We start from the raw sequence: 26,973 nt of genomic DNA, 5'->3' as shown, positions 1-26,973 counted from the left end.
AGAACCCTGAGCAGTTGCACCACATCCCTGCATTAACTGAACAGTTCCCCTTCCCATCCCGCCTGCCTGCAGGAGCCAGGCAGTGCCCTGGGCAGACACCCAAACCCCACATGTGCAGCCTGTGCTGCCAGGGAGCTGCCTGGTTTATATTCTAGTTATTCAGGATTCAGGAACTGCTTGGGAGGGTCTTCCCTGGGATAAACACTTCACAGCCATCACTTGAAAAGCAACTTTGATAAAAAGAGTATCAAGACATTTCAGAAAAACAATTCTAGCAGAGAGCTGGGAGGTGAGAGGAAGTATCATCACAAGAGTTTTGTGAGAATCACTTCAATGACTGTTTGTTTAAAAACAAAGGAAAACAACCAAATAAAAACTTACCTCAAAGTCTTGATACTGCTCTTCTGTCAGAGACTTCTTGGCCACGACAAGAACCCTCAGGCCTTCCCGAGCCATGTTACCACACTGCGAAGAAGGATCACGTTGTAAACCATAAACTCCACAGAAATGATTTATGCACAGCAGTGGGAGATGGCAGTGTAAGATAGCAGGTTAAGAAAATAACCAACTCGTTTGAGCAACCCCAGTGAGTCTACAATATCTGATAAAGTGCACGATAAACTCGAGAGGAAAGAGGGGATCTGCAGTGCTTTGTGACCTAGCTCAGTGATCAGGAAGAAAAATGTCCTCTCTGCTACACCAGGGCAGCAAAAACAACCCCAATGATTAGATTTTCTCTGTCTAAGTAAAAGACACGAGCCTGTGATTTGTAGACTTCACATGTTTGGCAACCAACTCTTGGAAATAAGACCAAGATATTATTATTTCTCTGAACACCAGAGAATCAGTAAGTGAAGCTACTTTTGAGGATGCCCCTGGATCCCTGGCAGTGTCCCAGGCCAGGCTGGACAGGGCTTGGAGCAGCCTGGGATGGTGGAAGGTGTCCCTGCCCACGGCAGGGGTGCAGTGGGGTGAGATTCCAAACCATCCTGGGATTCCATGAACTCTGTGCCACCATGACTGCTGCCCTGACAAACATCCCCCAGTATAAAGCTGCCAAATGCAGGTTTGAAATTAGACCCTTCAGGCTAAAACAGATCCAAACACAGAATCAAGCCCAGCACAAATTTGGTGAGCGTCCATCAGTTTTGAGCAAAACCCATTTTATTCACAGGACTTATTCCCCATTAAATTTGCTGAGTTTGCCACTGACACCCTTGCTCCTGTGGATGCGTTTGGCTAATCCAAGGAATTGCCAGGATCAGAACCTTCTGGCTTGCAGCCTTTTCAGCAGTTAAGTTGGCTATTTCACCCCTGCTGCTGTGGCCTGGAGCAGAGCAGCAGGGGCAGAGAAGGGACACAGAAGGGACACAGCAGGGACAGAGAACAGGGACACAGCAGCAGGGACAGAGCAGGGACACAGCAACAGGGACACAGCAAGAGAGACACAGAAGGGACAGAGGAACAGGGACACAGCAGCAGGGACACAGAAGGGACACAGAAGGGACACAGCAGGGGCACAGAAGAGACACAGCAGCAGGGACAGAGGAACAGGGACACAGCCAGGACACAGCAGGGACAGAGCAGGGACACAGCAGCCCTGGCACAGCCCCCATACCTCCTCCTCCAGCCAGTCGTTGTACTGCACGATGCCAGCCATCACCACGTCTGCCCCCTTCATGTAGAAGGTGATCTCTCCTGTGGATTCATCCTGCAGACACAACACAGCAGTCTCAGCTGGGCTGGCACTCACACACCTGGGGCAGGTGAGGGGCCACCAGCTCAGCTGCTTGTCTGGGGCCAGGAGGTGCCTGCTGGATTGTAACTCAGCTCCTCACAGCAGGAATTCATGCTTTACACAAGGGGCATCAGCTTTTTAATCAGCATCTCCACACAGCAGAGCCCTCCCAGCCCTGCCTGTGCCTCCAGAATAACCTCAGCCCTCACCCTGAAACCTGAGCCCTCTTACCTGAAACAGCAGAGCAGATGCACAAAGCACAGCAGAGTAAAAATCACTGATTCACCTGCTCTCTTACACCATATGTAATAAGCTTAGATTGCTGCCTGCCTTATCGGATACAAGGAGTTTATAGGCTGCAAGCAAAGCATATTTACAGTAACACAAATTAAAAAGCCCCTTCTAAGCAGGCAGATACATAAAGAGGCCACAGCTCTGAGTATTACAAGCTAATGGAAACCTGGAAATTTCCTCAAAGGAGATGAAATTATGAGTAAGGAACAAACTGCTCTGTAAACCTAGACAGCCACCAGGGATAGGAGGAAAACAAACTTAAACTGCAAAACCAAAAAGCCCAGGAAGGTCTGAAATAAACAACTGTTGGGACCAAAGTACTTTAGGAATAAGAGAAATTAAAGAAATGCCAAGTGGATACTTCTTCATTCTTTCATCTAGTATTTGGGTAAGTCTGTTCCACCATTACAGAAATTAGTGGTGGAGGTTCTCACACAGGAATAGGTTAAAAGCCCCAGGTCCTGTGGCACTGGCAAAACAGAGTTTAAATCCACAGGGGGAAAAAAAAAAAAACCCTACAAAAAAAAACAACACCGCCACCCAAAATGTAGCACCTGATATGGACACTAAAACTGAGGAAATGAAGAAGTAGACAAGGATAATGAAGCTCCTTTGCTGAATATTTTTGCCAAGCTCACAGAGATATTCACAAGGAAGATGCTTGTAATTGAGCTCAAGTATGGTTTTCAATTCCTGGAACATCCAGCCCTCACAGAGTGATACACATCCCACATCCCCAGAGGAAAACGGGTGTCACTCTTCCAACACTACCAGAATGTGCTTAAATAAAATACACCACTTCTGCCAGTAGCCAAAGGTAAAGGTTTATCTATGAACTAATTTGATTAAAGAGTGTCTAACAACATCTCTGTAGGAAACTGAATAAATCTGCACTTCCCGTGCTGCAGAGCTGGCTCAGGATAGTTTAGATTTTTTGTCCAATATAAATACTGCATCAGCTATCTCCCTGCATTAGTCATTTCCTCTGCCTGAGTTCAGGAGGAGGTTAGTGCGTTCTCAGATCGTGGCAGCATCACTCTATAAATCTGCACACAGATTTGCCAGTTATATTGTTTTGGGGAAGCATCTTTTTCCACCATGGTCTGCCTCTGGCCACGGTTCAAAGGCTCCTTTCAATTCCAGATATGACAATAGCACTATCTCTGCTCTGCAACAAAGATCATTCCACACGGGTAAGGGGAAAAAACCCAAAGAAAACGAAGGATGGAAAATATTGTGGTCAAACAAACAGGCCTCCTTCAAAGAGGAAGATAAGGCAGTGCACACTGTGCTGGGGAGGCTGCTTGGGTAGAACAGGGTTTCTCAGAACTGAAATAATCAGGTACAGAAATGACAGCTGACTGCAAGGAAACACTCAGATATTGTAAAAATATCCCAAAGCAGGCAACATCTGCCACTTGTTACCACTATTAATTGCTTTATTTACTGAAGTTGTGTTGAAGGAGATCTGTTCCCTGGGGCAGAGCAGACAGGATGTGCAGGGAGATGGTGCCTGCAGGGACAGCACTGCTGGGCTGGACACATAGCTCTGCTCACACGCTGGCTCCAGGCTGGGCAGGAAGCCTGGCAAAATTCTACAGGGCTCTCAAGAGCCCAAAATTGCAGTTTTTAGGACAGGCAATACCTGTGCAGGTGAGCAGGAATGTTTCCCTTTGGGTTCTGCTCACGGCAGTGCTGGCTGCAGCTTCATCTCCCTCCCTGGGTGGATTTTCCTCTGGATGCTTCATGCTGCTCTCCCTCCCCTATTTCTGTTTTTTAAACAGGCAGCACAGTTTAGGAGAAGCACTGAAAAGCTGAACACCCTTCAAGTTGTGGATCAAACCAAATGGAGTGCCTCCACATACACATATAAATATTTAATTGAAGCAAACTTTACTTGATAACTACCTATTTAAAAAATGTTTTGTTTGGTTCTTAAATGGAAATTAAACCCTGCTTGAAGATACTATTCTGGAGTATAGAGAAATGTGGCAAAGTAATACCCAAGGTCTGCTACTCAACCCTAATTCTGCACAGGGCACACAGGGAGCTGATTTTAGTGGCTTGGAGCAGCTGAGTGGCTACAAAATAAAGACAATTCACAGAGAGGGACCAATGCTCCTTTAGAGGTATTTACAGTCAGGACCTAGGCCTGATGTTGCTCCCACTGACCACAAGTGGGAGTTTTGCTGGTTTTGCCTAAAATACAAACAGCAAAATCCAAACAGAGAAATACAAACTAGAAACCTTTTCATTTCTAGTGGGGGAGAAGATAAATAGTAGGTAATTTAATAGGAATAAACTTCAAATCAAAGAAGGGAAAAAAAACCTCTTATACTCATGATGAGAAGATTTCAGTGCATTCACTTCTGTTGAGCATAAAACCACAATTTAATGAAACTCACCCTGGCTTTGATGGTTTGTCCACCTCTTATACCTTTGATAAAACAGCATTTCTTCAAAAGCTTGCACTTGCAATAAAAGCAATTTAGTCCTCCCTCTTCTATTGATAAAATTTTTATTTTAGGTCGCGAAAAGATTGCCCAGAGTCTCCACATAATTTTCATTCTAGAAGTAATTAATTTGAAGAATTTGCACTGGACTGGATACGCACTGCACTTGTTGCAGGTATCCCCAGCAGCACAAGGCATTTGTGGGAACACTCAGGGTATGCCCAGGGCATCCCCTGGCTCTCTGAACTCCCAGATTTACCACGGGGATTACTCTGTACCATCTCAGCCCCTCATCTCCCTTCCCCTGCCACCCCTGCCCTTGGCCACATGTTCATATTCTAGAGTCTCCTAAATTTTTCCCCTCCCAGGGAGGGAGTGGATTGTTGATACAGCCCTGGCTGGCTGCCCTGCTGTGTTCTGGTGACACCTCTGAGCAGGAGGCCAGCCCAGGTGAGCCCCAGGTGCCCCCAGGCTGCCCCAGGTGAGCCCCAGGTGCCCCAGGCTGCCCCAGGTGCCCCCCAAGGCTGTCCCAGGTGAGCCCCAGGTGCCCCCAGGTGAGCCCCAGGTGCCCCAGGTGTGGCTGCCCCGGGACTGGCAGCCCTTACCCGCACGATGATGCCCATGCGCTTGCTCTCGTAGGTGAAGGGGAAGATCTGCAGGATGGTGAAGTTGAGGATGTGCCCCCCTGGGCTCCTCAGCTGCACTGAGGACTGGTCTCTGCCCACCAGAGTCAGGCCCACGCTCTCTGTCCACTGCACCAGGGCCACCTGCGAGGAGAAGGGCACAGTGAGGGCTCCTGCCACACCTCCCCAGGGCAGGGACAGAGGCGGCTGCAGAGGATTCATCAGTCATTAATTCACAGTCATTAGCTCTGTGGTATTCTCTATGTGTTTAGCAGTACCAGCTCATCCACAAATTTCAACGATTTTGCAGTGATCACCAAGACAGCTGAAGGCTGGCTCAGACACTTCTTAGCACAGAACCCTTCTCCCTAAATATTAAAAAACAAAACAAAAAAAAACCCTACCAAAAAAAAAAAATCCCAACAACCCCAAAAAAACTCCCAGATTGTTCAAGGTTTAACTGAACTGAGGTGGGCATAATTTTGATTGTAGCCTCTACTATTTCAGGACCTACAAAACTGAGTTCTTTGCAAGCTTTTGCTCAATTGCAGCCAGAGCCATGCCAGCAACCAAAGCCTTTCCTTTTCTTCCCTGAGAATGCCCCGGAGTGCCCAGCTCAGCTGCCACATCCATCTCAGCCTGAGCTTGCTGAGATTTACCTCCAGAAGCTGCCTGGGCAGTAACAGATGGAGCAGCAGCTGACACGAGCCCATCTATCACTGGCCCCAGAAAGGATCAAGGGATCCTTTCCCTAAACAGACATGAAATACTGGAAGTGTTTTACAGTGACATTTTCAAAGGCACAAGAGTGCTGGGCACATGGTTGCTGTTGACGTGAAGGTTAATTATCCCTCCTGCCTTTCAGGTTCTGCCTCTACTGCCTCAAGTGACCACAAATACCTCAGTTAAAAATGAAATTGATCTTGGAAAATCACATACAAGAGATACAAATAAAATCAGAACCTGTAAATACTTGCACCGAGTTAAGATTTTATTGATGAATTGATACCATTGGAACTAACTGAAGCTTTTGTGAACTCGGCTCCTTTTCATCCAAAAGCTCAAAAGAGAACCTAAACCAAACTTTTCCTTTCACAAAGTAGTCTTAAATTGTCAGATTTAAAAAAAAAAAACAACCAAGTAATTGAGTTGGCTTTGCCTTGAAAGACCTTTAAGTCAATTTGAATCAATATTTGGCTTAATATTAACAAGTTTGTGCAGGCTTACTCACAAAGATTATGACAAATCAAAGGCTCTTTCAAGCTTATCTTTCTCAGAAGTTTCTACAAGCCATCCGCAGTGCATTAAAGTGTGCAGTCAGATAATCCTCCTAGCAGCCTCCCAGAGCAGAGCTGGAGCTTGGCTTTCTAACACTCTGGTTAATAAAGAATTATTGGGAATTATTCCCAGCGTGACGCTGCGTGACGTTCAGCGTGTGCAGCCCTGGTTGCTCTGCCTGGGCTGGTGAGCTCCAAATGCCTGGAGGTACAAACCTGGTAAAGATCTGCTCTGCACAGACACCTCCTCCCTCCTTCCCTGCCAGCATCTCACTGATTCCCACCTGCACCTCACTGCCATCCCTGCAGCTCTGAAGGCAAAGCCCCGTGCGGAGGGACAAAGGGACGAGCAGTGTTGGAGGTGGCAGCAGGGCACTGAAAGCTCTCCTGGCAGTGCCTGGCACTGGGCTGGGATGGGCAGCACACCCAGCTCCAGCTCAGACACAACGGGTTTGCTCTGCAAACACGGAACTCAAGCTGCTCTCAGCCACAGCACAAAGATGAGAAATGTTCAAGATGCAAAAGTGCATTTACAGCTTAGAGGAAGGAGAATTAAAAGCAGGCTTGAGATCCCTTGATTTAAAGGGAGCCCGTGCTCACTGATGAGGGAAATCAGTGAAGCCCTGCCAGCATTTTTCAGCTCCAGCCAGGCCAGGCCTGACTGAGACCTGAGAATTTCAAAGCACAGCAGCCCAGCACAGCGTCCTCCAGCTCTGCTCTCCCCGACAATTAAATTAGCCAAGCCACCACTGAAGTGAATATCGACTAATAAATTTCATTCTAAAGAGACAAATTGATCCTCCTGTGCCATGAGCTGCTCTGCAGGGTCCCCTCTGGGTTGCCTAGGCAGGCAGACAGCAGGCAGAGACCAATTGATCCCGCACCCTTTCATGTGCTGGCAGCTGCCGCCCTGTCAGGGTTAAAGACTGTTTGCCCAGGAATCCCAGGCCTCTTATCTCTGATCAGATTATATCTATTTCATTTCCCCTCCTAGTTACTGTATGGCTACAACTGACAACTGGCTCGCAGAGCCCCAAGGCTGTAACTGATATCTGAATAAAGATACTTCAAGACTTCTAAATGGCAGCATGCACAGGAAACAAATTTAGGAAATCCTGCTTTCTGTTACAGGAAATGAATCCTATGCCAACTGGTAGAAATTACCCTTGCTGTTAAAGTAAAGAGAACACAAGTTTTTGTACTCATTTCATAAACTGACCTTCCCTGCCATGGCAATATTTTATTGATATAGGATTTCAAAGGCTGGCTTTAACAGGAGTCCAAAGCCATTCCCCTACAGGGAATGTTATTTAACAGCATTACTCCCTTTTCAAGGGCTCCACTTGTGTAGGTCCTGCATTTTGTACCATCTAGGATGACATACAGAGCACAGCTAAATAATATTTGTATATCCAAGACCTACAGACAAGATTTCCTCAGTGCAGCAAAGCATATCTGATTTCTGAACCTGCTGTAATTCTCTACTTAAGATATCACAAGAAAGGAAAAAAGAATTTAAACAATAATCTTGGAAGGATTAGTTATCATGCTATAGTAAAATAAATAAACAATATCCCCCGGGTATTTCAGACAAATTGCTGTGTAAATATTTTAAGGACAGAACTGTATAAAGAGTAAAAGTAAAAGAAAAATCACTGACTTCACTATATACCGCAGTATATATGTAAATAAACAGAAATTTGTGCAAAAATAGCCTGTAAATGCTTTAGGAGAAAAAGAAAAAAAAAATAACCTTAGATGCAGATGACAAAAGCGACCATCTGGAAATCATTGAGAACTGGTTTCAGTGCAAAGGCAGTTGCTTTCTGCACACTGCCTTTTTGGGGAGAGCAAGCCTGCCCCAGCCCACGTGTGGGACAGGACACCCACACCCTGCCAGGGAGGAGCTGCTGCTGGCACTGCACTGCAGCCCAGCCACACAGGGGCACAGCAGAAATGCAGCCTTGGGCCAACGCACGAAGAAAATGAATATATAAAAACGCATATGAAACCAATGAATTGCCTACTTTGGGAGAACAACATGATAGGGAATATTCTGAATGCATGTAAATGTGCAAAGCAGCTCTGTGCCAGTCTTTCAGCAGCACAACAGCCCCAAAATCCTCACTCAGCTGGGCTTCCAACAGTGCATTTAATTCCCTGCAAAGCATTTCCCTAACAATGAGGCAAGCCAGCTTCTCTTTTGATGGCAAAGGTGGGAAGGTTGTTATCAGAGGCAAAGCTGGTTTCTTTGAGGCAATACATGGAAGAACCCTTTGAATGTAGTCAGAAGGGTGATTTGATCTCACACTGTCAGTGGGATTCTCAGGGGAAAACTCAAACTTCAGTGTCCCTCCAGCACAGAGCAAACCTAATTGTACAAATTAATAGACAGCAAAATCCATTACTTTTGTTGCACTAAAAGGTGCATCCAAAAAGCATAACCAATATATGAAACCACATTTTATTCCTCTGTCTTTGTCACAGAAGGAAACAACACTATAATTACATTTCCCAGATTTTGCAAGGGGTGGCAAACAGCATTTAAGTGCTGCATTGAACCTGATCTAAACACTCAGTAAAAGTCTCCAGTGAGTCTCGGAAGAGCTCCAGAGCTTCTCCCCACTGTGCCATCTGCACAGCCTGGCTGCTGGCAGAGAGCTGGCAGGGCCCAGCTCTGCTCTCCAATAAACCTGTGCACTTCAATCCCTCCCCAGAACCAACCTGGGCACTGGCTCTGCCCACCTGCCGTGGGATGTGCCTGGTTACAGTGGTTTACAGCTTTTCCCTGGTCTGGAAGGTCACACACCTCACAGAGCTGAGCTGAGCTGAGGGAGCATTCCAACCCCCTTCACAACTGTCCTCCCCCAGACAAGAGATCACTCATCATTTACCAACTGTGGGCAAAGGGATTCCTGGCGTTGAAATAAAAAATATACCCAGGACAAAAGGTGCAGGAACACGGACAAAATTCTGTGGTGCAGAGGCTGACAGAACAGCCAGATACCAGTCAGGAGCTTCAGGCAGAGAGGCAGAACAGCTGAGAGGGCACTTCCAGTCTATGCCCAGCTCCTCAGAGCAACAAACACATTAAAACACCATCCTTGTCACTAAACCCGAGTGCTCCCCAGGTCACCGCGGGGATTTTTGCAGCCAGCCAGGTGGCACAGATGGTGTGAGGGCCCCTGTAGAATTCCTTCAAATCAGAGAGTTTTGGGCACGTTGCAAAAGGCAGCCCTCAGAGACAGCAGGATGGCGATTAGAGCTAAGCAGTAGCTATAAGATTTGTCAGCAGAAAAATTATACATGTAGAAAGAAAAGACAAATAGAACCATGGTCTGTGTATTAACGCTTGGGTAGAATAACTGCCCAAGTTGCAGAAAAGTATAACTAGTGAGATATTAGGAAGTTCTAAGCTTAATTAATTGTATCTTAAGGTTTACAAGCAAGAATCATATTTGAAATAAGCAAGCATTGTTTTAACCAAAGGTACGTGCATTTATGGTGATTGGATAGAACTACCATCAATATGCTTTTGTGTAATTGGTCAAAAAGCTTATAAAGTGAGTTGTAACATTAAGTTCTTGGTCTGCTGGCTGGGATGTGAGCTGCTGGCATCTTCCCATTGTCATAACCATGTAATGATGTTGAGAATTTCTGAGAGAGAGGGCATGATTTATGTCTGGAGTGAGAATTGAGCTGCCCCTCAGACCAGACCCCTGATAAGCGGCCTTGAAGGGGCCTAGAAACCTTTGATAAGAATTCAGTTGTGGCGCAGTTAGAAATGATGTTAAGGTAACTACAAAGTAATGAGCTACCTGAGTGTGAATTAGGGTAGAGCTGCAGTGTGAAAAGCCTGACCACCTTAAGGCAAAGGTAAACAACGTTAGAGTGTCTTTGTAAACTATATAGAAGTGTACCTAAACTGCCACCTTCTCTCGAATAAACGGAGAACCATTAACCATACTGGTTCCAAGCGCGTTCCCTGTTTTTTGAGGACCGCGTGTTCCTAACGAGAGTGATGCTGAGGAACAACCCGCCGGAGACGCGTTCCGCGGCCATCCCCTCCCGCGGCCGTCTGCCCGCGGCGCCGCGCTGACCTCGTCGGGGCTGGAGGCCTGGTACACCCTGCAGGAGTCCTCGTAGTGGCGCTCGGCCTCGGCCTGGTCGGTGACGCCGTTGGACTCGTAGACGGGCGTGACGTTGTGGCACAGAGCGATGGCCTTGACGGCCTCGTGCACGCGGCTGCTCATGCTGCGCCGCACCTTGGTGGCCAGCGACGGCCCCTTCACGGCCGGCGGCTCCTGCGCCTGCTGGGACAGGGCGACAGCAAAAGGGCTGTAAAATCACCGGCACTTAGCGTTAGGAGGAAAAATAAGCTTAGCAGGCCCTGGGAAAATAAACGCCCTAAGCGCACGGAGAACTTGTACGCGCTAGAACTGCACCTGTACATGGTAAATGATATAATTGTTGGATGTGATCATTGTTTAGTAATTAAATATAATTGCTGTTTAATCGTAAGAATAATCATGAGAAACTGTGGTCAGGGGCCTAAGAAAGATCACGAGAAACTCATGTCAATGTATACAATGGAACAATATAAGTTTAATAATGAATATGTAAGTTATATAGATGATAGAAGTTATAACGATAGAATATAAAATACATTCAGCTCGAAAGCCGTGTCAGAGACAGATTTGGGTCTGTACCCCTGATTCCCTGAGCTCTCAATAAAAGCACCTGCATATAATCATATCCCATGATGATGTGTGTTCCCAAATGCTGACAAGGGGACAGGCAAACCTCTGTGCTGGGATTGTACAGACAGCCACATCCGCATCCCCAAAAACCAGGCACAACCACACCCTCGCTCAGCCCGGCCCTGGCAACGCCCCAGCGCGGCTCAACTCCTGCAGCGTCCTCCTGAAAGCCCCCAAAAGACTGAAGTTTTGGGACATTACACCAACCAAAAGCCTCTCTGCTGCAAATCCACCCAAAGGGTGACACGCTAGCCTCAAAAGGCTCAAAGAAACCTCTTTTTTACTCCATAAAAAAACCACTGCTTTGGGAAATTCAGAATCGCTTAGGTTACAAAAAGATTGAAGTTTTGGGACAGTACACCAAGAAAAAGCCTCTTTGCTGCAAATCCACCCAAAGGGTGACACGCCAGCCTCAAAAGGCTCAGAGAAACCTCTTTTTTACTCCATAAAAAAACCACTGCTTTGGGAAATTCAGAATCGCTTGGGTTTCACGTGCAAGAGGATATAATTGGTGAAAACACAAAACAGATGACTCGTATGGAGCTAGAAAATCTTAATTACATTCATTTATTTTTTAATACTATTTATAGTATCAGAATGGGAGTCTTCAGATAATTGCACAATTACTAAATTATCCCAGTTGAAGAAGGGACACACAGTGATCCAGTTTCCTGCTCTGTTAACCTTTAGTGTCAAGAGGACAGAAGTTTCACTTCCAGGTCAAAGGGCCACAACATGGTAAAAATAAGAGCAAAGAATAAGATCTACAGTTCAAAATGAATCATTGCCAGCAAATGCTTCTCATTATAAGGAATCTTACTTGGTAATTATGGAAGTTTTATGAGACATATATCCATTACCAGGGTACTTCCACATGTTATTTTCTACACTAGTGATTAGGTCCCATAAGATCTTCAAATTTAGCATCTAGTGATTAGGTCCCATAAGATCTTCAAATTTAGCATCGCTGCTCATCAGCACTGCTGCCAAAATCCAACAGCAAAAAGACAGAACAGTATAAAGACAGAACAGTATAAAACACTTCAGCTGAAGTGCACTTGGTCACTGCTCACATACTGGACTAGCCAGTCACCCAAATATTCCTGACAAATACTGGACACTTTGGCAAATAATCCATCAGTAGTCAAGTTTTCTCTAGAGATTCAGTGTAAAGCGAAGGCAAATAAAGCTGAAGTCTGGGGATTTGTGATTTGGGGTTTTTTTGTTGGTTATTTATTTTTAAATACGGTTCTGTCATATAAGGGTCTCAACGGCAAGAGAAGAACCAAATGCCAGGAAGGAGAAAGAAAAGAGATAGCTGGATATCTAAATAAAAGTTATTTTAGACTCAGACCTCAGCAACAGGACACAGGCACACACACTTGCAGGTGATGTGAAACAACCCACAGAACATAATGAGCAATCTGAATATTAATTATGAATTAAACATCCACAGACCTTCACGCTTCCCCAAAAGCAGCTCACAAGCAGATCCCTACCACATGAATTCAGTGCTGGCACAGTGATGTGGAACTTTGGGGTGAGGGAGCCAGGGAGTGCAGCTGCTGGTACCTGTGTGTAGATGCTGAAAATGTGGCTCTGCACCTCGTCCATGGAGTCCAGGCCGTAGGCCACCGTTCCCAGGTGGAGTCTCTTGAAAACCATCTCATTCTGGGTGAGAGTCCCTGGGAAAAGAGCACCGTGCATGGGAGCAGCTGCCAGCACAGCCCCTGTCCTGCTGTGCCTCAGGCACCCCCTTTTGATCCACTTGTCTGTCCACACTATAAATAAAAGCAGGTAGGGATGGAGGATTTCCTGGATTTCCTCCCACCACTTGGAATCCCACTTTGGTGCTGCCTTCTACCAGAACTTCACTGTGTGTCCAAATTAAACCCTGACCGTGCAGCTGAACCATCACTGCCACTCCCAGCACAGCCAGGCTGGCAGAAATCCCAAATCACAGACCTGAGGGCTGGGGGTGTATAAACAGCAGTGAGATTCACCTCACACTCAGTGCCAGCAGGAGCTGCAGTTCTGGTCCCACTGGAACCAAAAACACTGGAAGCTGCTTCAGTGGGACCAGGATTTTATGTCACACCAAACTTTTCCTTACAGCTCAGGCCCTCAATTCAAGCTCAGGTTCAGAAGTGTAAGGGCAGCAGCAGACAGCTTCTGCCTACATATATAAGTTATCTTAACCTGGCTTTGAAAATCAGCTCTAAAAAGTTGATTTTAATTTTATTTTTACCCTCAGCTTTTGTTGTAATAACGTGCTTTAAGTATTCCTTCAAGTAGTATAATATTCCTGTCCTACCTTACTTCCAGCACATTCAGAACCAAAAAAAGCAGAACTTCTTTTTCAAAAACTGATTAAATCATATTATCAAAGTGACAGGAAATGCATATTTCTTCCAGTCCAAAGAAATCTCACATTATCCTCTTTTCCTGGCCAAAAACATAACAAAATCCAAACCACATGTCATGACTCGAAGCTGTGTTTTCTGCACCAGTACCTGTTTTGTCTGTAAGCAAATAGGAAATCCTCCCCAGCTGCTCAGGGATGGTGCTGGACCGAACCACAGTGCCAGGGATTTTGGAATCTCTGCGGATCACCCAGCTGTACACAATCTTCCCCATGTCCAGATTCACACGTAAACTGCACAGGAGGAAAGAGAAAAAGGAAAATAAAAAGCTACCACCAGGTAAACTTTGGAAAAAGTCCTCGTGAACTGCCACAGTGAATGAAAAGACAACGAGTTCCACAGTGAGCCCGAGGTGCCAAAGGAGAGTTTCAGGAGAAGTTTATTCAGAGTCAGTGCTCTGGTGGCCAATGTAATTACGGTGTGATTCAAAGACAGATGACAAAATTGAATGAGAAGAGCAGATATGATTTGAGGGTGGACAGAGTAAGTGATGGATACCAGAGAGCAGATTAGAAATGGAACTGAAATGAATCCCAGTCCTGAACCCAAAGTAATTTACTAATCTACTTACTAATACAGTACAATTTAATATCAAAGTTTCATTGCCCTCTAAATGTATTCCCCTACATTCTGTACAAAACACCCTCCATTTCCATTTTTTGCTCTGTTCTTATCACAGCAACCTCCTTACACTGAGAGAAGTGAATTTAAATGCCTAATGCACATCCTGAGCCAGTGAATGGGCTAACAAATGGAACAAATTCAGCAGAAACAACAAAGCAATTCTTATGTTTGACCAGTAACTGCACTCCTGGCCTTGCTCACTGTGACAGGAGGAACAGGAAGAGCTGAGGTGCCCGAGCAGGCTGTGCTGTGCTGGGGAGCATTCCCAGCTGTCCCCTCACCTGATGGGAATGATGTTGGAGAACAACAGCAGGAACCTGATGATCTGCAGGTACCAACGGCCTGCAAAGTGCTGAAGGGCCACCATGACCAGGGACACCACCACCAGAGCCCCAAAGAGGATCTTGGTGAGACAGTTCACCTCCAAATCAAAGAGGCCAATCTAGAACAGCAGGAGAGATTTCAGGCACACAGACGAAGGTGTCAGCTTAGTGCAATGTTCAAAAGGAAGTGAGCTGCCACTCCATTCAAAAATCCATTCCCACTAGTCAGCTCCTCTTCTTTTGAAACACTACAAACATATTTAAATTTATAATCAATACTCTTGCCAGCTTATTGAATGAGATTTCCACCCCTTAGCAGCTCAGCAGAGGATGCAGAGGTGTGGGAGGGCTCAGGCTGCCGCAAGCTGCAGGCTGAGCAAACGTCCCTGCACCGTGGCTTAGCTGTGCTTCAATGGCAGAATGCAGCAAAAGTAGCTGTTCTATTCCAACAGGGACTGCCTCATTAGAAACATGTACAACAATGGTTTTGACAACCTTAAAAAGAGCGTCAGGACACGTGTATAATAGGATGAAAAAAATCAAGAGAAATAGGTTCTGTTATGGTAACTATCTTAAATCACAGGCTGGAAAATATGAATTATTCCTATGAGGTTCTCCCTGTAGTGTGTACATAGAGTATTTGGAAGGATCTTCTTTTAAAAAATGATCTGTTTCTGACCCTTGTTATTTATTACAAATCTGTTTCTTCACCATACCTTACTTCTTGGGTTGGAAGTATTCATCACACTGCGCAGCTCCCTGCCCGTGTAGAGGACAACTCCCACCACAGTACCTGCACACACAAAGGTTTTCTCCATCAAAATACTTCTCAGGTGGAGAGCATTTTCAGCAGGCTAATTTCAGAAGCAACCAGAAATTCAAAAAGCTGATATCTGCAATACAACACCTATAAAAACACAGACTGGAACAGGAAACATCCTCCCAGGCAGTAATTCAGTCCCAGGGTTGGGCTGGATGCAGCATCCCAGACTCCAGCAGCTCATGGGAAGAGCAGCCAGCTCTGCTCCATCTTCCCTGACCCCCTTTTGATCCACTTGTCTGTCCACACTATAAATAAAAGCAGGTAGGGATGGAGGATTTCTTGGATTTCCTCCCACCACTTGGAATCCCACTTCGGTGCTGCCTTCTACCAGAACTTCACTGTGTATCCAAATTAAACCAGCTCTGGGCCAGGGTTATTTATTGGTAAAGGCTGGAACAATCAGAGCAAATCCAATGAACTCAGAGCTCAAAGACATAATTGCCTCATTTTACAATCTACAATTTCCTTTAAGTGTTTATCTAAACACTGCTCCTACCACAAAGTGAATCATACCAACTCCTGCCTTCCTGGAACAGATGGAGCTGCTGGGAGCCCATCAGTGAATTTGAATGCTCTGTCCCACAGTTGCTAAAGAGCTGAGAGCAATGAAGTTCTCATTTTTCTTCTTGCAGAAACATATTTCAGTTTAGCACCATAAAATACAGGGTTTCTATGGTTTTTCTCTTAAAGACTTTGCAAAGAGCCATGAAGAAAAAGCTGTCTACCATCAACAGTTTAATAGCTGCTATTGCCCAGTGTTAGGAGTCTCTAAAAATGGAGAAAACCAACTCTAAAAAAAAGCACTGCTGCCAATACATTGATACTTTATACTCTCCTGTTCCCTGCTCTCACTTATAATCAGTTTTAACAAGCTGCAGGTGACTTATTTTTAAATAAGGCTGATTCAAGAGAGGTGGTTTCTAAAAATACGCTGAGAAACACTCCTTTAAAAAAACCCCCCCAAAAACAACAACAAATCCTCGGAGCCAGATGGCAGGTGGTGGTAAGATCATCACAATTCAGATCAGCAGATGGCACAGCTACTCCAAATCCACTGCAAACAGGCAGAGTCAGACCCAGCCCTCCTGCAGCAGATGGAGAAAGACACATTGCTCTGCTTCATCTTACAGGGGCTGCCCCAGCGAGATGGCACCACTCACAGCAGAAGAAAAATAATATCCACATTTTCTCCTAACAGAAATAACCTACAACATGCTATTTGTTGTTACCACAGGAGAAACAAAATCCAGTATTGTATTGCTAAGTCAGTCAAAATGAGAGGAAGCACCTGCCAGGACTATTAAAAGCTTGAGGAGCTGTAAAAAAGGAGTGTTTCTAGTTGGTTTATGGCCATTTCAGACAGACTCAGTGGCATAAACCATTTGAAATTATATTTGCAAATGCACTGGCAAGTCTCTCCATTTGACAAGTTTCATTCCAGAGCTGGACTCCAGAATTCCACTCTCCTCCAGCTACTGCCCAGCAAACACTCTGGGCAGGAGAGGAGCAAGGCTTTTACTGTGACAAGCCTCTACAGGGGGGCATTGATTCATCTCAGGCCTCGGGAGTTTATCGTACACATGAGTCAAAATCTGCCAAAGACTTGATTTATTTTTTCCTTTTTTAAGAGTATATAGGACAAACTCAATGGAAGCACTTACCTGGAAATCTTTCATCTCAGCTTCTGTTCCCAGAATCCATTTGACACCATTTCTGTTACAGATTAGGATGTCAATGTGCAGGGCAATTAAGTGCTATTCTGCTCCTAGATGCTAAAGAAGGGCCCCAAAGGCCACTCCACTTCTTTCTCATCTAGAAATGTCCAAGGGGCAATTAGATGTCAGCTCAGCTCCCCAGAGGTGTCAGGACAAGGGGGAAACCTCATTCCAACTGCTAATTTCTCCAACTGACAGAATTATTATTCCATCACAGAAATACCTTTAAAAATTGTTAACATATTCCCTTAAAAACAATTTTACACGGGTCTCCACCTTACCTGATGCAATCACTGTGCTGGCCCACAGGGTGTTTTCTATGCTTAAACTTTCATTTACTGCAGGGTCACTGTCTTCCTGCAATGGATGAAAAGAGAAAAATAAACTCGTCAGTAATGGAAAAGAGCAGAGGATGAGAAGAGTCCACAGAGGTGTTTGGGGAGGGGTGCTGGGCGAGCTGGCAGAGGATTTCGGATAGGATGGAGAAGTTTCATAAGCCCTGGTGGCTCTCTGGCTGCCTCCACACCCTGCCAGCAGACTCACCCTGGTGAAGGTCCCCACGAAGTTGTGGATGTCAATGTTGGGCTCCTCTGCGTAGACGTAGGAGCGGATTTGCAGCAGGTCCTGCCAAGCAGACACATCCATCAGTCCCACAGCTACAGCCACCCACAGCCTAGCAGCACACAGGGCTTTACCAGAGCTGCACCAAGAGTCACTCGGCATGGTTTAGAACCAACTCCTCTCGATACCTGCGGCACCCCCAGAGCCCCCCAGACAGCACAGCTGGGCAGCAGCAGCACTGAGGGGATTTCAGTGTCCACCCCTGGCACTGCTCCGTGCCCAGGAGCAGCCCCGCAGCCTGCAGGCAGGGCTCGCAGGTTGTTGGAACTCAGAATGGCCCTCAGACATTTTTAGAGGTTCCAGGCCTTGGTCAGAAGCATTTTAGATCCCAGCAGGCAGCTGCAAACAGCTGTGATTTTGGGTTTGAGCCATGGAATGATTTACCAACTTTGAAGGTGGAACAAGCAGTCACAAAGGGTTAGATGGGATAGTAAAAGTAGTTACAAAACAGAAGGGAAATTTTTTTAGTATTGTACAGGGAGGTTTTAGCACCTGTCCAGGGGGGTTTTTACTTTGTACATGGGGGTCAGAAGTTCTAAGATGGAGGAAAGTGGGCTGATCCTGTTATTCTTCCTTCTTCTTCCTTGCCTCCATGTTCTTGGTGATGTTGGCACTCACAGATTGGTTTAGAGTAGAAAAGCACTTTGTAATATAGGTAATAGGCATTGGGGAAAAACTGTAACCATGTAACACGTAATGTACATATAAAAGATAGAAAATCACCATTTAATATAGGTAATAGGCTTTGGGGGAAAACTGTAAACATGTAACATGTAATATATAATATAAAAGATAGAAAAGCACCATTTAATATAGGTAATAGGTATTGGGGGGAAACTGTAACCATGTCACACATAATGTCCCATATAAAAGACAGCAGCAGCCCTGGGCGGGGAGAGAAGAAGCAGTCGGGGTCAGAGAGGATGTCAGGGTGTGTGTGTGCCTCTGCCTGAGCTGTGAGCAAACCACAGCAGCCCCAGGAGAAAATCTTTGAGATAACTTGCAATAAACTGCCTTGAGACCCAACAACAGAGACTGCTGAGCCTTTCTTTGGAAGCAGGGTTGGAGGAGAGACTTTTCCAGCACACGAGACCCCAGAGCAAGCCCGGGGTCTCGGAGCAGGTGAAGCCCCCCCTCCCAGCCCAGCTGGGGCAGGCTCACCGAGGCCGTGGGCAGGCGCTGGGTGCAGCCCACGGGCAGGCGCAGCTTCCAGTCCGTCTCGCCGTCCAGCTGGTCCGTGCGCAGGAAGCAGGAGCCTGGGGATGGAACACAGTCAGGGACCCTTCTGCTCTGCCCAGGCACAGCCACAGCTAACCCAGGGCATGCTTCCCCCCCAGGGCACTCACAGCCTTCTTTTGATAGCAAAAGGGTTTTAACATCATGGGCATTTAGGGTTAAAAGGAAAATTAAGCTTAGTAGGCCGTGGAAAAATAAATACCCTAGGTACATGTAGGCCTTGTACCTTGCTAGAACTGCACCTGTGTAACTAGTACGTAATAAATGATATAATTGTTAGATGATGATTGTTCAGTAATTAAATATAATTGCTGTTTAATCGTAAGAATAATCATGAGAAACTGTGGTCAGGGGCCTAAGAAAGATCATTAGAAACTCATGTCAATGTATACAATAGAACAATATAAGTTTAATAATGAATATGTAAGTTATATAACAATAGAATATAAAATACGTTCAGCTCGAAAGCCGTGTCGGAGTCAGATTTGGGTCTGGACCCCTGATTCCCAGAGCTCTCAATAAAAGGACCTATACAGATAATGATATCCTGTGATTTTGTGTGTTCCTGAACACTAACACTTTCTCTGGAAACAGGGTCTGATTTACATTTGTTCGTAATGAACGATGGCGTTCCTGCACCCCATTCCTTTCCTCCACTAGGCCAGAATTCTCTGTGCTATACTTTTTAAGACACTTGAAATGTTCCCATTAATCTGTTTTCTAACCCTTCTGATCAAACATTTCCTAATCCCACACTTAACAAAACAAGCCTGAACTGTAAGTAAATATATCTAAAATGCAACCAGATTCATTTACCCCAGACTCAACCCCTACATTCTTTCATTAGCAAACAAAAGTAGAGTATAACATCCTGAGAAGTGGTGGTCCATAAAACCACTTGAGTTCCCCCTCTCTCTAAAATTTTACTATTATCTATTTCTTTCACATTTCCCAAAGATAATTTTCTCCAAACAACCAGTGAAAGGTTAATGGCCATTTTGACAATTGGTTCCAGATGTTTACCATTCTTCTCTGACGTCCTCAGGAAGATCATGTCAGCAGGGACCCTCTGGTTCTGGGAGGAGAAGAAAGGCCATGATTGTGCAGGCAGCCCTGCACGCGTGTGCAGCGCCCTGCCAGAGCAGAGGCACAGAGAGGATTCCTTTGTCAGCCTGGAGCCTGGGACTCTGCTCTGAATACTGAACTCGCTCCCCTGCAGAATTCCAAGCGCAGGGCAATAACTGGTGCCAGCTCCCACTGGCCAGACCCAAGGGTTAGGTTTACAAAAGGGCTGCAGAGTAATTCTAGAAGTATGAAGGAATCTTAAACTAGTGCTGGTTTCCTTTCAAGGAGTCCCATGCTAGCAGAAAGGTTCTATCTGCAATCTGCAGCTACCAAGTTTCTCATTTTCACTGAGAGTTTTCATACTAATGGTTTTAGAGGTCACAGCTGCATGCAGAGAGTGGGTGGGAAAAACATAAAATCAGTGGATTAAAAAAACCACATTAGAAGTTGTAGGAAGGGGGAAATATACCTGTATGTACCAGTACCTACAGAGAGATCACTGGGCCTCCCAAAACTGCAATGCCAATACCCAAAGAAACACCTGGGTGCTGCATCTGTTCCAGCTATTTAACCTGTGTCCAACACTCACAGGAAGGATAGGGAAGCTCTTTCTCTTGCTCTAGCATAAGTAAAAAATGAGGTTATAGGTGCATGCCTCATTTGTAAAGATATCTGATGTTACTGGTGAGGTGGGAGAACCCTGTAAAGGGATTAAATATTTAAACTTATATTCAACACCTGCTATTCTAAGCCTATTATAAAGCAAGCAGGAATTCAAAAGATCTCATTTTCTATGGTCTTACACAAAAAAAAAAAAAAAAAAAAAAAAAAAAGCTTTACACAGAAAGATGAATATAAAGGCAAACCTTTTCCACAATGATGAGGTCACCCACTTGTATGTTAGAGCTCTTCACCTTGACAGTCCCTGCAAAGGGAAGGAGCTGGTGTTAGAGCAGAGCAGGACAGGGCTTGGGGTGCTGTGTGCTGCTCCTCCCCTCCCTTCCTTCCCCTGCACTGTGGGGGCAAAAATGGAAAATGTTTCCACCACAAGAGGTGGGCAATGCTGCCCTGAAAAGAATCCTGAGCCCACTATCCCCACTAAGGGGTGGGTCCCAAAAAAGGGCTGAAATCCCCTCATATAACAGCCCCAGCCAGTCCCCAGTCATAACTCTGAAACAACTCCTTAAACTCCTTTTTGTCCTGCTTAACTCATGAATCCAAAACCACTTTCAGCATCGGGCAGATGCCAGAGCGAGAACAGAAAGCTACAGCAGGGAACCATCAAATCCAACTCCTCTCCTCAGGTGCCTGAGAACGTAAGGCTGGACTCCCAAGCCAAGGCCTGGAAGTTGGAATAAAACAGGTCCATCAAATTCCAGCCTCATTCCCTGCCCTGCTGCAGCTCCAGGATCTGGCTCAGCTCTGCCACCTCTGCTGTGCCTCTGGCAGGACTGGCCAAGCAAGCAGAGAACAGGTCCTCCAGAAATGGTGTAAATATTTATTCCTGTGCAGCTGTCAAACATTTCCCGGTTGCTTTAAAACAGGGGATTAATTTAACAATTGGCCAGTAATTTCGAATCATTAGCCAGCTCTAGATTTGGCTCCTCAGACTAACTAGTGATTTATAATCAGTTAATTTGAACCCTGCCTCCACGTGTCTGTTATATTTCAACAAAAGCCTCTTTAATCTGCTGTGATTTGAGTGGAAGTGGGGGAGGCACGTGGAGCTCACCCTGGCACGGACAGCACTCGTACTGTACCTCAAAATTCACGGGCTAACTGGCCAGATAGCAGCTCAGGGGGAAAGCAGAGGGGGAAAGGAGGGGGAATAGAAATTAGCACAAAGCACAAAGGTCATTGGGATTTTACTACTGGCAGTCCCTTCATTAGCATCCTTCTCAGGATATGCTTCAGTGTTTCTGCTCCAAATTAACAATGAAAGCCATTCTGGGCTGGGGGCAGCCTGCTGCTTTGGTGACACACTGTGTGCCTAACAACATGCTTCATCACTGCTGCTAATAAATGCAGACTTCCTTGCATGCTGTAATTATTCCTACAAATTATAAGCAGTCATGGCCCATTTCACAAATATCTCATAGGTCTTTCGTGGATTCTGGAGTTTGCCGTGTGAGGTTTTTTGGTTTATTTAAAAAAAAAAAAAAGGGTAAACAAAACGAATGCTGGGCTAAAGACATCTCTGCCGGGGCAGGAAGCAAACTGGGGATTAAGAGTCCATTACGCCGGGGCTTGAAAAGAAAAGCTGCACTCCAAGAGGATCAAAAAAAGCATCCCTGGCAGTCCTCTGTATGGGCTATACAAAGTTAGGTACTATGACACTAAAAGGGTCTGACAGATAACATCTCTTCCTCTCCTTTTAATACGGTTATTCACAAAGCAACAAAAAGTGCTTTTGAATATTCTCCTGGGCAAAGGGAGGCGGGGGAAAGCCCGAGTGCTCCCCCACACAGGCACAGCCACTGCCGACCCCAAGTGCAAAAAGTGTGGATTTGTTTAACCATATTTTCTGTATTCTCTCCGAGAGCACGAGGATTTATCTGGGGACTGTCAGAAGGAGCAGAGCTACCTGCAGGGTTCAGGCAAACTTATTTTGTGAGGTTTTCCTTAACGAGGTTAAAAATCACTCTGCAAAAGAAAAATTAATGCCTGGACAAGGCTGCAACGTGATGATTTCCTATCATTACGCACATAAAAGGCTTTTGGGATCATTATGCTGAAAACAGTATCATCTGCTTTAAAATCTTTCCAATTTGAGAAAACCCAAAGCAGCTGGAGCAGATTTGTCTTGTTCACCAAGCCTCCCAAGCTCAGCTGTTGGAGGGTAAAACAAAGAGGGGACCTTTCTAAGCAGCACACGTTTTTATAACTCCTGGATAAATGAGATGCCCTTTTTGGGTAGCTAATTCTGCTTCTGCAGCCTCCCTGGCCCCGTGGGTGACATCTCTGCAGTGTGCACCACACGTCCTGCTAAGGAGGCCCAGGACCAGATGTTTCCTTTGACTCAGGACTCCCATAAAGCAACTTGCTTGAATTAGTTTTATTTTGATCTTGGGAATTCTGTAATTCCCTTTTCTTTCTGTGGGGAAACTGCCACCTAAACATCAGATGTTTTCTCGTGCATGTTTAAAACCAGCTAATAAGCACAACTGGTTCATTTCCCAGAATTGCTCTGCTATTTAATTATTTTTGTAATCATAAACTCCTGGTTTTCTAAGTGCAACTAGAAATGCTTCCTCGAAATACACACAGGTTTATTCAGCATTTATATCACTTTCAGTTTGTACTTAAGTTAATCAGAATAGAAGTTGGTGTTGATCACTTTTTAAAAGGAACTAGTCTTGATCTCTCATTCAAAAAAATCTGCTGTTAAAATTTGTCTGGTATTCATTTCATTCTCTGCTGTATTCTGATTTATCTTTTTTAAAGTCAAGGAAGTAAACATAATCAAATGCAAACAGTTTGCTCCAATTTAAGCTATGGTTATTGAAATGATCATCAAATTTGCAGCATGATGGATGTACCAGAAAGCAGATCATTTCAAGTAAAAAATATACTGGCCAAAAAATATTCCCTTTTTTGCCCTGTGAGCACTTAGGTCAAAATTTCACAATAGATCTGAAAAGCTGCACTGAAGTACAGATCCAAACACTTACTTTGGAATTAAAGATGAGGCCATAGATTTACTAAACCAAATTAAACGCATCTAAAAAATAAAAAATAAGGTGGGGGTAGGTTTTTTTGATGCGCTGCACCAAACTTTTGGCTTTTGTAGCCTTATGCTGTGGAGCAGGACTCGCAGAGTTTGGGAAAATATTGGTTTTTTTATGGCTGGTAAATGCCAATGATCTGTATCTTAAGTAGCACCCCTCAGTAGGAGGTCCCTTCCCACTTCTCTGTGGAGTTTCTCTCTATTATGCAGCGTTACCCAGGGAGGGGGGCTGCAGGAGAAGAAAAACAAGCCAGGAATTTGCAAGCACAGTCCGAGCTTTCCATCAAGCAGATCAGGACACAGACCCCTGAACACAGGGAGGCTTGTGCCTCATGAATAGGGGATTGAAATTTGATTATTTTTTATAACAATCCAAACATCTCTCCTTTCAATGCACAGCTTTCCACTAAAAAAAAAAAAAAAAGCTTTCCAGAAGTCTGCTGGTTTCATCATTTTAGAACATAAATGGATCATCTGGGTAAAAGGATAAAGAAGGTTTAGGGTGGAGGTTTTTGTCATCAGGTCTCAGCACAGGGCTGTGCCAAACCCCTGCAGCATGACCTGTGCTGGTGAACAGCAGCAAAAAAAGAAACAGCCTGCAAATAGCCCAAGTCCTGCTGTCAGCTACACTGAAAATTAATTGTTCAGATCAGCTGTTCTAAATTTATTTTGGTATTTGCTGCCTCTACCTCTGAGCTGGTGACACTCTCCCTTGAAAACTCAGCTCCTTCCTCTGACTGTATAAAGGGGTGAGATAAAACAACCCCCAAATTTCCATCCCCAGCCTCACCAGGCCCTTCCCTGCTCCCAGGTAATTCCCAGAGGAGCTGAGGTATAAATCAGTGGAAAATGAGATTATCAGCTCTCCCAAAAAATTAAGTTCTGAGATTCGGTGAGGGACAGAAAATTACTTTTCTCCCCAAACCATGTGACAATCATAAATAATTTTCTATGTTGTTTTTCTACTCTAAATTATACTACAGTCCCATTCCTGTTTCTGCAAAAATTCATGTTAAATACAGTGGCTTGAGATTTTCAGCTAGTGCCAGCTGCCAATCCTCCTTGGTTTCTTTCACAAAAATTAGAAAAGTTAAAGGACTGGGGGGAGGGAAATCATTCATGGGAAACGTAATAGCAATATGAAAAGAACTAAAGGAGAGGTCAGGCCCCTTATAGATCATTGAATAGAATCCAGAAGGCAACTCTTTTATATCTTTAAATAGATGTAGTACACCCCTCTTGCATGAGGCTTTTGTTGGTTGCCAAGCATTTTAAGTGTTGTACTAAGAACATGTTATTAAAGGGGGATTTAATATTCAGAAACTCCAAACTCCCCAGTTTGGAGTTGCCTCATAACTCCTGGCATGGGAAATGTATCAGCCTTAAGCAATTACATTTGAAAAGCAGCCTTATTCCTACAAATGCAGCCTATTTTTACTACACCTCCATCACTGCATCTTAATTCAGGGCTATCAACTTCTATAACTAAGAAACTGGAAATGGAAAAGCAGCAAAACTTGCTCAAATTCAGTTCATTCCCTTTTTAAAACAAAAGCCTGGCCTCACCATCTTTGCCGTGGCATTAGGAGTAAGTCCGTAGTGAGGCAGCACTGGACTGCTCACAGGAGAATTTCAATTCTTTGTGAGGTACAGCACGGCTGGAAACAAGGGCCAGAGCTGGGCCAGGCTCAGCTGAGCCCCAGCCTGGCTCCCTCCCAAACCCCAAACCCCAAACGGGGGCTCCAAACTCCTCAGGCTGGCCAGGAGCTCAGGGGGATGGACAGGAAAATGCAGGAGCTGATCCTGCCAGAACTGCATCAGCTTCTGCTGGCAAACACACCCCTCACAGACATTTTAGGGTCTTTTTAGGCTCTGTAGGGTGGGGATGCCCTGGAATAGAATTCCCAGAGCAGTTGTGGCTGTTCTGGATCTCTGGCAGTGCCCAAGGCCAGGCTGGGCAGGGCTGGGATGGAATTCCCAGAGCAGCCGTGGCTGTCCTGGATCCCTGGCAGTGCCCAGGGCCAGGCTGGACAGGGCTTGGAGCAGCTTGGACAATGTAAAGTGTCCCTACCATGGATGGGGTGGCCCTGGATGATCTTTAGGGTCCCTTCCCACCCAACCATCCCACGAACCCCTCAGCAAACCCCAACTCCAGCAGAGCCACCCAGGAGCAGCCCCAGATGGCAGCAGCAGCAGCGTGGCCACGAAGGCACGTGCGCGGGAGCCCCGAGCCCCCTGCCAGGCCTGAGCTGTGGCTGTGGCTGGCAGCAGGGCAGGATCTGGGGCCTGGAGCCCACCTCTGGCCGTCAGCTTGCTGTAGATCTGCGAGTTCACCTCCTTGTCCCGCACGTAGCAGCGCAGCTCCTCGGCCGCCTCGCGGATCACGGTGACAGCCAGCACAAACCCCTGCCAGCAGCACGGGGGGAAAGAGCAGGGAGCAAAAGGTCAGGCAAAAAATCACCTCTGCCTCCGAGACAGCAAGATTCATCAGTGCCAGCACCAGCAATCTGCATTTCCTTTTTCTGTCCCATCTTCCCGAATCGGCTGCTGTGCAACCCCCAGCACCAAACACATACCAGCTGCTTAAAAACACCCTTGGAGCTCAAGAAACTTTCCAGTTTTAACATGATGCTTTCCCCAAGCACATCTCTGTAAAGGTAACCCCCAAGCAAGTCTTTGTAAACTTATCCCCAAGGAAACCTTTGTGGAGTTTCCCTGAAGAATGCAAGTACCACATCTCATTTCACCTCACAGCTGAGTAACTCAGAGTGAGAAATCCAGGCTAAGGCAGATCCCTCAAATCTTGGTGCTCAGCACCTCAGAGCCACTGAAGTCAGCACATCTCATCTGGGAGATTTGTTTGTACAGAAATGTATACAGAAATCTGTATAACTCCCTTTTTATACATACAGATACACAGAGGATGCACGTGCCTTTGTGTGGATGTATGCAGACACTCCACCTACACAAATAACTCCATAGAGATATTATGTGCTCTACTCATGGCATAATTACACGTTTGCCTGATTAGGGCTCCAGTCCTGCTTTTCTGTGCATATGAGCAGTCATTTCATTTCCTGTTGCCATGAGGAAACGCCTGCATCACATCCTTCACTGTATAAAAAATAATTAATGCAAGCCAATTCTTTATGGGCTTGGTATCACAAAGTCATGTTTCTAACAGAGACTATTAGCTCGGACTCACTAAACAGTTAAAACACTCCTCATGCACCAGAGAAAATGAACTTTTTACAGCTTGTGTTGAAAGCTG

The 26,973-nt window shown here is 45.5% G+C and overlaps 1 protein-coding gene across 3 annotated transcripts in view; it reads right to left on the bottom strand.

The window, feature by feature from the left end:
• ATP9A (ATPase phospholipid transporting 9A) overlaps positions 1 to 26,973 on the bottom strand; it is a 53,375-nt gene that overhangs the window by 17,208 nt on the left and 9,194 nt on the right. For 2 of the 3 annotated variants that reach the window (XM_021534034.4, XM_085558313.1), the window contains exons 4-17: positions 26,000 to 26,108; positions 20,842 to 20,900; positions 19,934 to 19,985; positions 18,836 to 18,930; positions 17,597 to 17,677; positions 17,335 to 17,410; positions 15,232 to 15,308; positions 14,474 to 14,634; positions 13,659 to 13,801; positions 12,718 to 12,830; positions 10,486 to 10,698; positions 5,091 to 5,252; positions 1,619 to 1,711; positions 382 to 465 (exon numbers count right to left, since the gene is read on the bottom strand). In XM_021534034.4, the coding sequence (XP_021389709.1) occupies positions 382 to 465; positions 1,619 to 1,711; positions 5,091 to 5,252; positions 10,486 to 10,698; positions 12,718 to 12,830; positions 13,659 to 13,801; positions 14,474 to 14,634; positions 15,232 to 15,308; positions 17,335 to 17,410; positions 17,597 to 17,677; positions 18,836 to 18,930; positions 19,934 to 19,985; positions 20,842 to 20,900; positions 26,000 to 26,108 (1,518 nt within the window). The remainder of the gene's footprint in view (positions 1 to 381; positions 466 to 1,618; positions 1,712 to 5,090; positions 5,253 to 10,485; positions 10,699 to 12,717; positions 12,831 to 13,658; positions 13,802 to 14,473; positions 14,635 to 15,231; positions 15,309 to 17,334; positions 17,411 to 17,596; positions 17,678 to 18,835; positions 18,931 to 19,933; positions 19,986 to 20,841; positions 20,901 to 25,999; positions 26,109 to 26,973) is intronic. The other variant, XM_021534035.4, reaches the window with a different exon arrangement.

The sequence above is a fragment of the Lonchura striata genome, chromosome 20 (genome assembly GCF_050655825.1).
Source record: "Lonchura striata isolate lonStrDom1 chromosome 20, ASM5065582v1, whole genome shotgun sequence".
Classification (NCBI taxonomy): Eukaryota; Metazoa; Chordata; class Aves; order Passeriformes; family Estrildidae; genus Lonchura; species Lonchura striata.
The sequence above is the reverse complement of the archived record's forward strand: the minus strand, read 5'-3'. Positions and strand labels throughout refer to the sequence as shown.